The sequence below is a fragment of the Pelophylax lessonae genome (genome assembly GCF_965119305.1).
Source record: "Pelophylax lessonae genome assembly, chromosome: 9".
Lineage (NCBI taxonomy): Eukaryota > Metazoa > Chordata > Amphibia > Anura > Ranidae > Pelophylax > Pelophylax lessonae.
This window is the reverse complement of record NC_138776.1, coordinates 60,468,415-60,484,431: the sequence shown is the minus strand read 5'-3', so window position 1 is coordinate 60,484,431 and position 16,017 is coordinate 60,468,415. Positions and strand designations below refer to the sequence as shown.

The window sequence follows — 16,017 nt, the reverse complement described above, 5'->3', positions numbered from 1 at the left end:
TATCGTCCAATATATTGGCAGAAATGACTTTCCCTGGCTGAGCATCGGAGACCGAAGCCACCAAACCAGAGACTCTCTGGTCTGTTTGCTCAATCGGATCTGATTGTCCAGGGATTCCGGATTCCGATTCCATCTGAGAAGAATCTCTTGCTGAAGAATTCGGGTATGGGACTGGGCAAATGGGACTGCTTCGAATGAAGCCACCATCAACCCCAGAACCCTCATGCAAGTCCGAAGGGAAGACCAGCTGTTGGACAGTAACAACTGGACTGCTGATTGAATCTTTCGGAGTTTCCCTACCGGAAGGAAAACTCTTGTCCTGACTGTGTCTAGAATTAGACCCAGATATTCGAGCCTCTGGGTGGGAACCAGAAATGACTTTTGCTGGTTCACCAGCCACCCGAATTCCTGTAAAGAAATCATAGTAATTTCTATGTTTTGTAGCAAGGTCTGAGGAGACTCTGCATGAAGCAGAAGATCGTCTAGGTAACCTAGAATCGATATACCTCTTTGGCGCAGAAGTGCCAACATTGGGGCCAACACCTTTGTGAAGACCCGCGGAGCCGTGGCGAGACCGAAAGGTAACGCCACAAACTGATAGTGGTTCTCCTCTACGGAAAAGCGTAGAAAACGCTGATGTCCTGCGAAAATGGGAATGTGAAGATAGGCGTCCTTGATGTCTATGGACGCTAGGACATCCCCTGGATGCAGGAAGGCTGCTACCGTGCGAATGGACTCCATTCTGAATCTTCTTATGTTGACGAAAGAATTGAGCGCTCTTAAGTCCAGAATTGGACGCACTTTGCCCTCTTTCCTGGGTATTGTAAACAGGTTTGAATAAAACCCTTGAAACCGTTCTGTCCAAGGAACGTGGACTACCACTCCTTGTTGTAGTAGATCTGTGACTGCTCTCCGCAGATCTTCTAGACGATCCGGAGATAGTCGGATATTGGAAGGGAAGAATCGCGCCGGTGGGAGAGATCGAAACTCGATCTTGTACCCTGACTTTATGACTTCGCAAACCCATTTGTCCGGGATTCTGGAAAGCCATGGATCCGGGAACCGGCGAAGACGTCCCCCCACCCCAGTTATGGGTGGGGGCGCACCTTCAGGCTTTAGATGGTTTATCTTCAGGTCTGGAGGGGGCGGGCTTTTGCTTGCCCGACCAACGACCCCTGACGCCTCCTGCAGGAGCTTTGGAGGACTTAGTTTTTTCACCCGCTGGACGAAAAAAACCTCTTGTGAGCAGAAAAAGAAGGCCCTCGTCTTTGACGAGTTCCTCTACCTTTAAAATTTTGCGGTAAAAAGGTGCTTTTTCCACCGGTGAGATCCTTAATGATCTCATCTAAGTTGGCTCCAAATAGACGCTCTCCTGAAAAGGGGATATTAGCCAATGCTTTTTTGGAACCTTGGTCGGCTAACCAACCTTTTAGCCACAGTGTACGCCTGAGAACCACTGCTGAGACTGATGCTCGCGCCATTAATGGAGTGGCGTCTAACGCCGCATCACATACAAACTGTAACCCCTGTATCATTTGTTCCAACAAATCTGATACCGCCTGAGGGACTTCTTCTAAGTCCCGGCGTAACCACTTGGTCCATTCAGTTACAGCCTGCGAAACCAGACCAATAGCAATTATTGGCCTGAAAGCTGATCCAATCAAGGAAAACATGGTGCGAGACATAGCTTCTATCTTGCGATCCACTGGATCTTTAAAAGACGGAGCGTCTTCTAAGGGAATAACCGTGGTTTTATTCAATCTAGCAATAGGTGAATCCACCACAGGTGGTTCTGTCCATTTCTTAATAAGGGTTTCCTCAAACGGATAACGCCTGTCAATGCGTTTAGAAATATTAAAAGTGCGTTTTGGCAGACGCCATTCTTCATCGATTGGATTGCCAAAACATTTGGGCAATGGAAAAACCTTTGCTACTTTGATGCGCTTTTTAGTCCCAAAGGGGATCTCAGTTTCAGCTATTTCTGATGGAATACCCTGTAACCTTAAAGTCTCTTGAACAGATACAATGAGTGCGTTTACCAACGCTTCCTCTCGGGCTATGGCGGATGCCGAAACATCCTCCTCACTGTCTGAAGAGACAGGACCCGAGACACCAATACCAGATGAAGTACCTGCAACTGCAGAAATAGGCTCAGAGTCTGAATCCGAGGTTTCAGATAATAAGGGGTTAGGCGGGGGTCGCTTTCTTGCGCCCTGTCCCTGACAAGCCACTTCCACCCGGGACACAAAAGTTTCCATAATAGCTGACAAAGATTCAATTGTCAATGGGGTGCTGGAGGATCCCGCAGACCCCTCGAGGGGATCCGGAGGAGATACATGAGTGGCAGGGTCCATGTTAATACAGGACACTTTTGCCAGCAAAAACAAAAAACTTTTTCTTTTTTTTTTTTTTTTTTGTGTGTCTCCCCCTAGCGCAATAGCGCCCCTCAGAGTACCTGCTTCTCGATCCCAGAGAGAGAGAGAGGGACCCCCAAGGCTCACCAACCGATGCAGTGCAGTTTCCAACAAACTGCAGCCAGCGTCTGTCTTACACAGACTGGAAGGAGCTGTTTGCTTTTTTCCCGGGCAGAAGGCGTGGCTCCGCCCCCTGTGTACGCCTTCCGGCGTTCCCAGCCCTCCACGAGGAAGCTGGGCTCACAAAACATGGCCGCCCCCATAGAAGAGACATAAGACTCCAAAAACATGGCGGCCGGCGTGACCTGAGGACATATATGCATTCGGTCTACGGCAAAATGGCGGCGGACCGCCGATATCGTCTTCCCAGCACATCCACCTGCACTCTGCTGAGAGGTGACATATGGATCTACAGAGATACACTGCACATAAGGTAGGATTATACCTCCTATGTCTGCTGTAATGTTACAGTCTGCTGGGTAGAGTGTTAGCTCTTGAACCAAGTCCACTTCCCACAAACACATGCTGTATTACAAGGGGGACTTGTAAGTATCAGATATATACTGACCATATATGGAGGGGCCCATAATATATACTGCCTCATAAATGAGGAAAAAAGGGAACGTTTACTCACCATACCGAACCGACAGGCACCCTCTCTTCACCATACCCTCTCCACCGGGGTGGGGGTTTGTGGACGCCTCGACTCTCTGGTCCTGGCGTCCAAGCGAGCTTTTAACTCGCAAAGTCAGTCCCCTTACTGGGACTCCGTCGCGGCCGACTCAGCGCACTGGTCTGCACGCGCTTTTAGGCAGAAACCGGGGTGACCACTGGATCTCAACATCCAGCCCGTCGCCCGGCCCCGCATACTTACTTGAATATGTCGCGGCCGACCAAGCGCAATGCCATGGTCTGCACGCGCTCGTAGGCCGGCTGGGGTGACCACAAGTGTCGCCCAGTCCGGCATTTTTGCTTGAAGATCTCACAGGAAAAAAACACTGGAGAAAACTACCTAAAAAAAATGTCTTTTTCTTAAAGAAAAAAAGTCTTGCCAGGACCAAAAAGATCCCAGCAAGGAACTTAGGTCCTTACTCCTGACTAGACAGAAAAAAACTGATTCCCTGTAGCAGAGAGAGGGAGGATATACCCTCAGGGACTGCCCCCTAGGGTGGAGCCAGAACGTTTTGTCATTCTGCCTAGTCCTACTCCTGCGGAGACAACATAACCCAGCTCTTGAGAATCAAGAAGACTACGTCTGTCAATGAGCGATAGAGAAAGAGAGAAACTAGAGGGATCATAAAACATTATGTTCTGGCCATTAAACGTTTTATCACACAATGGCCAAAACTCAAATTCAGGATAACACCTGTGTTCACCCATCCACTAGCAGATAAACTATTGTTTCAACCATGAGAAGACAAACAAACGGAAAACTGCCTGGACAAAAACTAGAGTCTTTAATTCATTTACCTACACACACACGGGGGTAAAGATTGTGTCATACAGACAATTGTCCATTGAAAACTAAATGGTATCAAGGAAACAGACTGATGAGAACTGCATCCTCAAATGAATTTCATATAATCATAAGCTTATACAACATCCTTGTCCCATCATATACAAAAGGGGGTTGTGGAACTTATGATGTTATGACAATCTTCTATTGAGAAGTACATTATATCTATTATATAGTAGTGTCAAATGGTCCGAATTTCTCCCATAATTTATGTCCAGTCCCAAATCATGAATGTATTGTTGTTAACATAATAATCCCTTAACAGATAATTTTCTGATCAGAAATAACCCATGTGTAGAAAAGTTTACATATACAAGTTGTTGTGTAGCAATATATAACTGTATATGTATCTATATCAGGGCTCGACAAACCCGGGCGCCAGGTCGCATTTGCGACTAGAATTAGCGACCTGGCGCCTGGGGTGCCCTGCAGGAGGTGTCCTGTCCCTTTTGCGCTCTCCCCCCCCCCTTCTCCTCGAATGCACGGACTTCCGCGCCGTCCAAAAATTGAGGCCCCGGTTTTTCGGCCTTCTTCTGTGAGATGAGAGGCTAGGGGAACTTTCGCCCTCTTGTGGTGGCCGGGAGTAATGCATGTTCTCAATGCCTTCCCATCTCCTTCCAAAGAGGAAATGAGAGGGAAGTTTTTTAAGGCTTCATCTCTCTGTCCAGTTACCTTTGCTTAACCACTTTAACACTAGCCACTGCGCTGCTACTGCAGCAAAGTGGCTCTTGTAGGTCTGACGACGTAGACCTACGTCCCCAGACTCCTCCCCCTGTAGGCGGCGCTCGCGCGCCGCCGGAGGCGCGCTCCCGCTGTTTTCATTCATAGCGGGAGTCGGGCCAGGGGAGGAGCGGCGGCGATCGCCGCTGCTCTGCCCCGATCGTCGGGGAATCCAGTTTGGAGATCCGCCCGCCTGTGTAAACAGAGCGGGCGGATCTCCTAAGTGACAGGGAGTGACAGATCGGAGTGTTCAGCATAGCTGAACATCCGATCTGTCCCTGGCTCACTCAGTCACCCCCCCACACGTTAGTAAGCACTAGGCATACATTAACCCCTCCCTCTCCAATAAAATGAACCCCTTCCCTGCCAGTGTCATTTTTACAGTAACAGTGCATATTTATAGCACTGATTACTGCAGTAATGTCACTGGTACCCCCAAAAGTGTCAAAAATGTCAGTCAAGGGTCCGATCTGTCCGCCGCAATGTCGCAGTCCCGCAAAAAAAAAAAAAAAAAAAAAAAAAAACGCAGATCGCCGCCATTACTCGTTAAAAAAAAAAAAAACACCAAAAATGACATAAATCTTTCCCTTAGTTAGTAAACGCAATAACTTTTGCGCAAACCAATCAAAATACGCTTATTGCGATTTTTTTTTACCAAACATGGGTAGCAGAAAACAAAAAATTTAAAAAAAAAAAATTGGTTTTTACATCTTTTTTGGGGGGAATTTCATATAAAAAAAATGTTAAAAATATTGTTATTTTTTCAAAATAAACGCTCTTTTTTTGTTTATAGCGCAAAAAGTAAAAATCGTACAGGTGATCAAACACCACCAAAAGAAAGCTCTGTTTGTGGGAAAAAAAGGACGTAAATTTCGTTTGGGTACGGCGTCGCATGACCGCGCAATTGTCAGTTAAAGTCGCACAGCGCCGAATCGCAAAAAGTGGCCCAGACGTAAGACAGCAAAATGCTCTAGTGGTAAAGTGGTTAAAGGTAAGTGGACAGGGAGTGTGGTTATTATTATTAATTTATTTTTTAAATGTAAAAAAAATAAATAATAATTTTTTCTTTTTTTTTTTCCAATTCTTATTATTAAAAATATATATATATATATATATATATATATATATATATATATATATATATATATATATATATATATATATATATATATATATATATATATATAATCTTTTTTTTTTTTTCCTCATCGCTGTGCCACAGCCGAAGGCCCCTTTCACACGGGCTGTCTGATCAGGTCCGCCTGTCAGTTTTTCAGGCAGACCTGATCGGACCCTTCATTCTCCTCTATGGAGCAGTAATCTGCCGCCATCTGATCCTGTCCGCCAAAAACAGACGGATGGTGGTTCTATTTTCTATCCATCCCGTGGATCGGATCAGATGGCATCGGATGGAAAGAGACAGACAGTCTGTTTCCATCCAATTGCGCTATAGAAGAGAGTGGAGTTCTAGTCGTATTTATTTGTAAATTTAGTATCCGTTTTATTAAATAAAGCTTGGTTGTTAGTTTAAAAAAAAAAAAAAAAAAAACTGGCTCCTAACTTTTTTAGCTGGCTCCTAGATTTCAGGCAAATTTGTCAAGCCCTGATCTATACAATTCTTACTGCTACTAAATGTAAAGTATATGGGTAAATCAGTAATTTCCAATAGAAATAGAAAGAGAGAAGTGCTTATGCCGCTGTACAGAACACTGGTGAGACCTCACTTGGAGTATTGTGCGCAGTACTGGAGGCCATATCTCCAGAAAGATATAGATACTCTAGAGAGAGTTCAGAGAAGAGCTACTAAACTAGTACATGGATTGCAGGAAAAAACTTACCAGGAAAGGTTAAAAGGACCTTAAAATGTATAGCTTGGAAGAAAGAAGAGACAGAGGGGATATGATAGAAACTTTTAAATACATAAAGGGAATCAACTCGGAAGGGAAGAGAGCATATTTAAAAGAAGAAAGACTACCACAAGAGGACACAGTTTTAAATTAGAGGGGCAAAGGTTTAAAAGTAATATGAGGAAGTATTACTTTACTGAGAGAGTAGTGGATGCATGGAATAACCTTCCTGCAGAAGTGGTAGCTGCAAATACAGTGAAGGAGTTTAAGCATGCATGGGATAGGCATAAGGCTATCCTTCATATAAGATAGGGCCAGGGACTATTCATAGGATTCAGATATATTGGGCAGACTAGATGGGCCAAATGGTTCTTATCTGCCGACACATTCTATGTTTCTATATATATATATTGTATTAGTAATATTCTTAATTCAATGGTGTTACCAGGTCCAGTTACCAGGTCCAATCTTTACTTAGATACATGGTGGATATTAGATGGACGCGTATAGAGGATGAGAGTATGGATACATTATTATGTTGTTTTTATGATATTCTTAAATATAAAGAAATTATCATATAGTTTAATATCCAATATACCGAATGACTTGTAGAGGTGTCGCCCAATGACCTCAGCAGTTAATGGTTAAGTAATCCCAACCAATGGGGATAATGTTCCTCCCACTGGGTTTGGCTTATGGTAATTTTTACTGCCCTTTTGTTCAACACAATATAAAAAGGAACCCCAGATGTAATAGGACACACATCACGACACACACACATTGCCCTTCATACATTACGCATACAACACACACGCTACTACAGCCATGCATAGACTCATCTATACAGACTCCATTTTGCTCCATCATGTATCTGAAACTTTGAGGGACGCCAAACGAAACTCCTCCCTACCTGGCCACCATCTTGAAAAGGCAGCCATCTTAAGGACTCTGGTAACGACCATTCTAAGCTAGCAGCTATTTTAAATATGGTAAATATGCCTTGCTAATTATTTGATTATAATTCAATATTGTTTATGTACTTCCTTAAATGTTTTACATTTCATGCTAAAGGGTAACGAGAGTACAATCCCAGCCGTATAAACCATATGTAGATTTTTCTCTAAAAAGCTGTTTATTTTTAAACAGGCGGCTTGTTTACACTAGCCGCCTGCCTTTGTCCCTCTGCAGCGATGATCGTCGGGTCCGCCAGTCACACGCGCGGGGGGGGGGGGGGTCCGTGACCACACGGGAGCGCCCCTCCGGGGGCGCGCGCGCGCTCGCTCGCTCCCTAGACCCTCACAGGCTAGCGACGTAGATCTACGTCACTCTGCCTGTGAGGGGCTGACTGCTGACGTAAATAGTCGTGCGGCAGTCGGCAAGTGGTTAATAACATTTAATTGCAATATGACTCGTGTCTCTATAAATCTCTATACGCTCTATTTTTGGAGTGGGGTTACCCTTTACCTAAGTAAACTATTACATAAGTGCATGAGAGGCATTACCGATTGTCCTTGTGGAGATCCAGAGTGCTGGCTGCTCGGTTTCTCGGTCTGAAAAGGTTCTGGCGAGGTCCAGGCGGGAGACTGAGGGCGGTTAAAGCCAGTTAGGGGAGACTGTGGCCGCATGGCAGGCTCACATTTGACTCTCTGCTTGCCAGGCTGCTGTAGATAGTAGCATGGAAATTGCTGTTGGTTGTCCACACCGTCATGATGAACTGGAATTGGGATGTAACCAGGCCTTAGCTGAGGGTAATAGATGTTGCTTTGCCTTGGACTCTCCTGGGGTGGACCATTGGCCATTGTCTGGTTCATCTGTAGTAAAAAATAGAAATCATCATCATGAAGGTTCTTTTTTTTTTAACAGGCTGGAACGTGGCTTTAATCTGGTTGGAAAAAAAGACAAGTCCATCTAGTTCAACCCATAAAAAAAATAAAATAAAACACAAATCAAAAACCTCCATATTATACACTATCCTAAAACTCAGAGTTCATCCATAAAAAAATAAAGTATGATCCAAAATACTTCTGTGAGAGCAATGAATTAAAAAAAAAAAAAGTATATCCTCTGTGTTGGCACGACTTTGCCCATTTGGTTCAGTGGTATGAGGGACCATCACACTTGGCCAGACAGAAATTGTAAACCGTTATAGGAGAGATGCTGCTTGTACCATAAGGCCCCAGTAATGTCATGGCACACAAATCCACTAGAGAAGTGAAACTGGCCAAACACTACAAATCTTGGCCGGCTCCTCAGGGAGTGGCCCCTGTCGGCCGCCTCCCACCCAACATCCCTTGACTGAAAGATCAAAGGATCTGGGTGGAACATTTTCTGACTTGATTTGTTAGAATTGATCTTGTAACCTATTAAAGCGGTGAAAAAAACCCCACCTGCAAGATAATTGCATAATGTGCTAGACTAGTATGCATCGCTTTCTAGCACATTATGAAATACTCACCTTGGAACGAAGCCCTCCTGCACTGTACTGTCACCACTGAGAGGGCTGACATCTTTCCCGACTCTTTCTTCCAGGTTCGTGTGCTCCAGCCATGTAATTGGCCGGAGCCACAATGACATCACTCTAGTGCATGCGCGCAGGAGCCCTCAGTCCCGACACGAAGCTCCGAAGGGCCGGCTAGGTATGCCGTACCTTTAGAGCGAATGCGCCAGTGACGCAACTGGCTACATCCAGGGTGAATATCTCCTAAACGGTGCACCTGTAGGTAAAAATGACCAAGCGGCGTTTCCTACCGCTTTAATAAAACAAAGAGCATCTTCTGGTGCCTCAGCCTACAATAAAAAGCAAACAGAACTACAATAAAAAATGATGGTTTCTGTTAGGTTTTCCGACTTTGAGTGCCGGTTCACACTGGGGCGACCTGTGAGGCGACCTGGTCGCCTCACAGGTCGCCGCAGGTCGCCTCCCATAGGGAAGCAGCGGACCCGTTCTAATAGGAGCGACACAAGTCGCTCCGACCTAGAAAAAGGGTCCGGAGCTTCTTTGGGGCGACCAGGAGGCGACCGCCATAGACTTCAATGTTATGAAGTCCGTGGCGGCCGCTCCGAGGTCGCGACGCGCTGCTCGCACCGCAATCTCGGAGGTCGCTCCTGCAAGTAGCGTCGCGGTAATGTGAACCGGCGCTAAAGCTAAACTCCAGGCATATGTAAAAGATTGCGTTGTAATGCAGTTGTGTGTTCATTACAGTTCAAGTGTTTGCAAACCTAAAATCTCCATCATATCTCACACTTCTCCTAAAAGAGTTGTAAAGGCAGAAGGTTTTTTTTTATTTTAATGCATTCTATATGTTAAGCTAATCTGTGTGCAGCAGCCTACCCAGCACCCCTAATACTTACTGAGCCCGCTCTGCATCCAGCGATGTCCACGAGCCCCTCGGGCACCTGATTGGCTGAGACACAGCAATGGCGCCATTGGCTTCTGCTGCTGTCAAAGTCAGTTAGCCAATCAGGAGAGAGAGGGAGTGGGGCTGAACAGCAGCTCCTTGTCTGAATAGATACACAGAGCTACAGCTAGGGTCGGGTGCCCCCATAGCAAGCTGCTTGCTGTGGGGGCACTTGACAGAAGGGAGGGGGCCAGGAGAAGGAACGAGAGACCCGAGAAGAGGAGGATCCGGGCTGCTCTGTGCAACTGGACAGAGAAGGTAAGTATAACATGTTATTTTAACCACTTTAAGACCGCTCACAGTAATATTACTGCGGCAAAGTGGCTCGTTATCGTCTGACGACGTAGTACTACGTCGTCAGACACTCCCCCTTCTGGGCGGCGCTTGGGCGCCGCCGGAGACTCGCTCCCGCTGTTTTCATTCACAGCGGGAGTCGGGCCAGGGGAGGAGCAGCGGCGATCGCCGCTGCTCTTACCCGGTCGTCGGGGATCGAGTCTGGAGATCCGCCCGCTGTGTGTAAACACAGCGGGCGGATCTCCATAGTGACAGGGAGTGACAGATCAGACTGTTCAGCATAGCTGGACATCCGATCTGTCCATGACTCACTCAGTCACCTCCCCCCCACACGTCAGTAAGCACCAGGCATACATTAACCCCTCCCTCTCCAATAAAATTAACCCCTTCCCTGCCAGTGTCATTTTTACAGTAACAGTGCATATATATAGCACTGATTACGCCGTAATGTCACTGGTACCCCCAAAAGTGTCAAAAATGTCAGTCAAGGGTCCGATCTGTCCGCCGCAATGTCGCAGTCCCGCAAAAAAAAAATGGCAGATCGCCGCCATTACGCGTTAAAAAAAAAAACACCAAAAATGACAGAAATCTTTCCCTTTGTTAGTAAACGCAATAACTTTTGCGCAAACCAATCAAAGTACGCTTATTGCGATTTTTTTTACCAAACATAGGTAGCAGAAAACAAATTGGCCACAAATTTTTAAAAAAAATTGGTTTTTACATCTTTTTTGGGGGGAATTTCATATAAAAAAAATGTTAAAAATATTGTTATTTTTTCAAAATAAACGCTTTTTTTTTGTTTATAGTGCAAAAAGTAAAAATCGCACAGGTGATCAAATACCACCAAAAGAAAGCTCTGTTTGTGGGAAAAAAAGGACGTAAATTTCGTTTGGGTACGGCGTCACACGACCGCGCAATTGTCAGTTGAAGTCGCACAGCGCCGAATCGCAAAAAGTGGCCTGGACGGAAGACAGCAAAATCCTCCGGTGGTAAAGTGGTTAATGAAAAAAAAAAATTACAAGAGACTTTACAATCGCTTTAAAGTGTTTTTTTTTTTCTGTAAAAATGAAATAACATAAAAAGGTAAGCTAACGTGGTACACCTTGCCCAGCCCCCGCTGTACTTACCTCTGGGGATGCCGTACAGTCAGTGCCCATGCTTAAATCCCCGCTCTACTCCCTCTTCTCTGTGCAGCGCTTCTTGGGCAGATCGGAGCGATGTTTTGTGATGGCGTTGACCAATCAGAAATCGCTCTGCTCTGTCCCGAAATCGATGCACAGAGAAGAGGGAGAAAAGCGGGGCTTTCAAGAGGGTGGGAGAGCATACTGACAGCACAGCTCCCTGAAAACATCACAGCACCTTGCCACAGTACTCTCAAGAGCCCTCATGCAAGCAATTGCTGCAACTTCTAATGTACACTGTAAGGAACTCAGTGTGCGGGGAGATCAGAGTAAGCAAGAGGAGAGGAGCCGGTACAACTGTGCCAGACTGAAGGGAAGGAACACCGTAAGGCATGATGCCAAACATACTGAAAAAGTCGTTTTTGAGATTAGATTCTAAAACCAAACTCCAGGCAGCTATTAAAAAACACTGTTTAATGCTACTGTGTAGAGCTGCACAATTCTGGATAAAATGAGAATCAATTTTTTTTGCTTAGAATAAAGATCACAATTATCAGCGTAACATCATCATCTTTTACATTATACAAAGAAATTTGGCTAACTTTACTGTTTTTTTTTAAAAAAATTCAAAAGTGTATTTTTTTTTAAAAAAAAACTGCGTTTGAAAGACTTTGTGCGCAAATAGAGTGTAACATAAAAGATTGCATCGATCACCATTTTATTCTCTAGGGTCTCTGCTAAAAAAAAATGTGTGTATATATAATATTATATATATATATAAAATGTTTGGGGGTTCCAAGTAATTTTCCAGCAAAAAATACCGCTTTTAAGGCCTTTGTACTACATAGCTAAAGGTAAATCTAAAGAAAATTGTAAAGAAAAAAATTGTATAAAGTATGGCCAGCCTTAGTCTTTAAGAGGTTAAACTGCCCTCACTTACAGATGGAAGATCATTCCTTTGATCTAAAAGGACGAAATGATACACTGTAAAACATTTTATTTAGGTTTATAGTTATCTAGCAGCCAGAGGCTCTTTTTTTTTTTTTGACAGCTGTGTATGAGCACAGAACAGCTCTGTAAGAATCTAGGACATGCTGTTTTAAGATCGTAAGGGGAGGTTGAATCGAGATCGCAATTTTTTTAACCATTAACCGTGCAGCTCTAATGCGGTGTATTAATTACAAATCATTAAAGCTGGATTCCAGAGTAGAAATACACAAAGTACAAGAAAGAATTTGTAATTGTGTCCCGCCAAGTTAGAAGAAATACAGTGGTTTCAGTTTCCTTAGATGCTGATTGGACAATAAGCTCCATTCACATTTGACGTTTTGGGATCCCTGCCCGTAATCTCAAATTGCACTATAATCACAAAAAGCATTTTCGGGTGCCATTAAAATTTTCAATGCGGTGCTATTTTGCTGCAATTATCAGGTGATAAATCAGCGAACCGCAACACGTAAGCTTGTCACCCCAAAAAGAGCAGGAGCTTCTTTAGGGCAACAAGCTTTGAGTGATGCGGTTTGCCAGGATTTATCAAGCGATAATTGCAGCAGTACCGCACCACATTTAGGTGCCATTGAAAATGAATGCCACCCTAACATGGGTTTTGGGATTGTAGTGCAATATGAGATCACGGGCAAAACCACAGCGATTCTGCCCGAGATCCCAAAGCGCCAAATGTAAATGGAGTCTTAGGAAGCAGCAACACACTTGTAGGTCATCAGCTCTGCTCTCTCCTCCACAATTCCGAACAGATAGGCTGTTTATTGAAGACGAAACCTGCAATGTCCCTTCTGCAATAAAATATACCTACCTGCCTGCTTACAGTCAGTGTTCCTTAAAATGTGGAGTTCAGTATACATTCCAGAACTGTGCCAGGGTGACTGAACCCCTGTCCATGCAACAATCAAAATTGCCAAAGACCAGGCAGCCCGAAGAAGCCAGGGAGAATATACCAGTGCCGGCGAGGGACCTTGCAGGTGTTGGACCATTGGAGTCAAAATATTGCAGATTGCCACAAAATATTACCGTGAACCCACACAGATGTCAGATTGGGAGCAGCGACTGCGCCTGTCCAGCGACTGCATCCCAATTAATATGAATGGGAGTGCCTGAACACCTGAGCATCCCCGTGCGGGTAAACATGGCCCTCCACGGGCATACACTTTTACAATGCCCCATGTGACCGAGTCCTTAGTAGGAATTTAGAAAATGTTTGTATCTGCTAACAATGACTTTAGTGTATTTTTTATTAAAAATTTGATTTAAAGGACATTTTGAGCAACTATTGTGGGGACTAAAAAAAATCAGTAGCACATTAATTTTTTTGTTCTACAGGTAATGTGTTTTCAGAAAATGTTTGGGAAGCCTTTTAAAAATCCTGAAAGCTATAAGTGAAAAATAATAATCTCCAGATTTTTAATTGTTTTTTTTTTGTGCACCTTCAGTTTTAACAATTTCACAAAAAGGCACAATTTCAAATGTACAAATATCTGTTATTTATTAACTCAATACCATTTTAGCTTTTTATATTTAGTAGTAATTTGGCAAGGATATTGTAAAATTCTGCCACTTATGTATTTACTAGTAATGATTTTAGTGTATTTTAAGTTTTTGATAAACATTTGGGCAAATATCAAAGGGCCTAAAAAAAAAAAAAAAAAAAAAAAAAAAAAAACACAGTAGTACCTTTTTTTTTTTTTCTACTGTTCAATGCTTTTAAAAAAATATATGTTTCGGGTTTTCTTTTCACAAACTGAAAGCTGTAAGGGAAAAATGAAAAATCTGTTTGGCCACAAGTTTAAGTTTAAGGCTCCATGCCCACGTTTTTTTTTAGATGCTAGAAGCTATTAGCATTTTTCTGCTCCTAGAAGTGTCTATGCACACTACTTTAGGCTATAAGCATTTTTTGAGCTTCAGAGGAGCAGAAAAAAAATTGTTTTTGTAGAGTTTCTTAGGGGGTTTTTTCCAGCAAAAACGCTCCTAAAAGGTGTTTTTTTGTTTTTTTTTTAGCTTTTTCCTTTTTTTAAAGGAACTTCAAAGATGCTAATAAAAAACGCAAACGCCCATAAACGCTACTACAAAAAGCTATTACCAGCGTTTTTTATCCAGTATTTTTTTAGCTTAAAAAAAAAAAAAAAAAAACACTAGCGTGGATGGAGCCTAAAGGTGGAGCGCAAGGCCTGGCAGCAAAAGGGTTAAAAGACTTAAAAAAAAAAAAGTTGGGACTGGCGCTTAAAATGACAATTTAAAGAATCCCAAAATTCTTCTTAAGTGAATAAAACAAATGGAGGGCTTAACTACCCTATCCACCTTCTTTTATAACATTTTCTTCATGCATACTTTCTATAGGATTGGTATCAAAGAAATGCCATAGCAAGGCATTAGCATTTGGAAGCCAGTTACTTCAATGCATGCTAATTTCCGCTAATAACAGTTTTAATAACAAAATATATGTTTTATTATTATTTAATAATAAAGCCTTTGCTGTGTCTAACTTAGAAATCCAGTAGACCTGCATTTTCTATTCCCAGTATAGGTTATATTAACCTACAACTGGATCTTCCCTTCTGGGCACATACGGCATCTGTTGGCATTCTTTACTATGCCGCGTTAGAAGAGACAGCCTGTTCATGAAGGACACGGTTGAGGCCAAAGATGGCCCTTTTATCCCCATTTTATTACAATGGACATTTCATGGGGGAGGCTGTCATGCAGCTGTCACGGAAAAGGCTGAGAGAAGGTAAAAATAGCCCCGGTGACACACATTGAGAAAGATCCGGCGGGGTGATGGGGGAGAAGGCCGTGTGTCTGAGGTCAGAGCCCGGACAGTGACTAAGGCAATGGATAAATGTCTTAGGTCTGAGTCACCTCGGCTGACGTCCCTTCTCATCAGTCTATAGCACTCAGTCCCTACCATCACAATGGTGTCACACACATAATAATACCGATTGAGGTAATACCCCACCAAAACATTTTCTTATAATGTTGACTTCAAACTCAGTTTTACCACTTATACCTACAGAGAAGACTATAATAAGGCTTACCTGTAGCTACTGTGAATGCGCTCTGAAGGTCCGGAATACCGTGCCATAAACGGCGACTTGCGTGTGTATGCGTGGGAGTGACGTCATTGCGCTCCCGGCCACTCATGTAGCCGTAGGTTATGAACCCGGAAGGAAGACTGGGTGAAGATGGAAGCCCTTATAGTGGTGACAGCGTGCGGTTGGAAGGCTTCAGTTTAAAGTAAGTTTCTCATAATGTACTAGTATGCCATGCATACTAGCACATTATGACATTGTCTTGCAGGGGAATTTCTTTTCTATATTTCTTTAATAACCACTTTACCACCGGAGGATTTTCCTGCTTTACGTCCAGGCCACTTTTTGCGATTCGGCACTGTGCGACTTTAACTGACAATTGCGCGGTCATGAAACGCCGTACCCAAACAAAATTTGCGTCCTTTTTTTCCCACAAACAGAGCTTTCTTTTGGTGGTATTTGATCACCTCTGCGCTTTTCATTTTTTTTGTGATATTAATAAAAAAAAGCGACAATTTTGAAAAAATAACAATATTTTTCTACTTTGACAGTTAAAAAATATCCAATATATTCAATTTTTGTCATATATTTAGGCCAAAATGTATTTAGCTACATGTCTTTGACAAAAAAATTCTCAATGGAGCGTATTTTTAACCGCTTTAAGACC

At 43.4% G+C, this 16,017-nt stretch overlaps 1 protein-coding gene across 1 annotated transcript in view; it reads right to left on the bottom strand.

Annotated features, from left to right (window-relative positions):
- BAG3 (BAG cochaperone 3) overlaps positions 1-16,017 on the bottom strand; it is a 50,911-nt gene that overhangs the window by 14,252 nt on the left and 20,642 nt on the right. Inside the window, exon 2 of the mRNA XM_082267564.1 lies at positions 8,000-8,308. Coding sequence (XP_082123690.1) covers positions 8,000-8,308 — 309 coding nt within the window. The remainder of the gene's footprint in view (positions 1-7,999; positions 8,309-16,017) is intronic.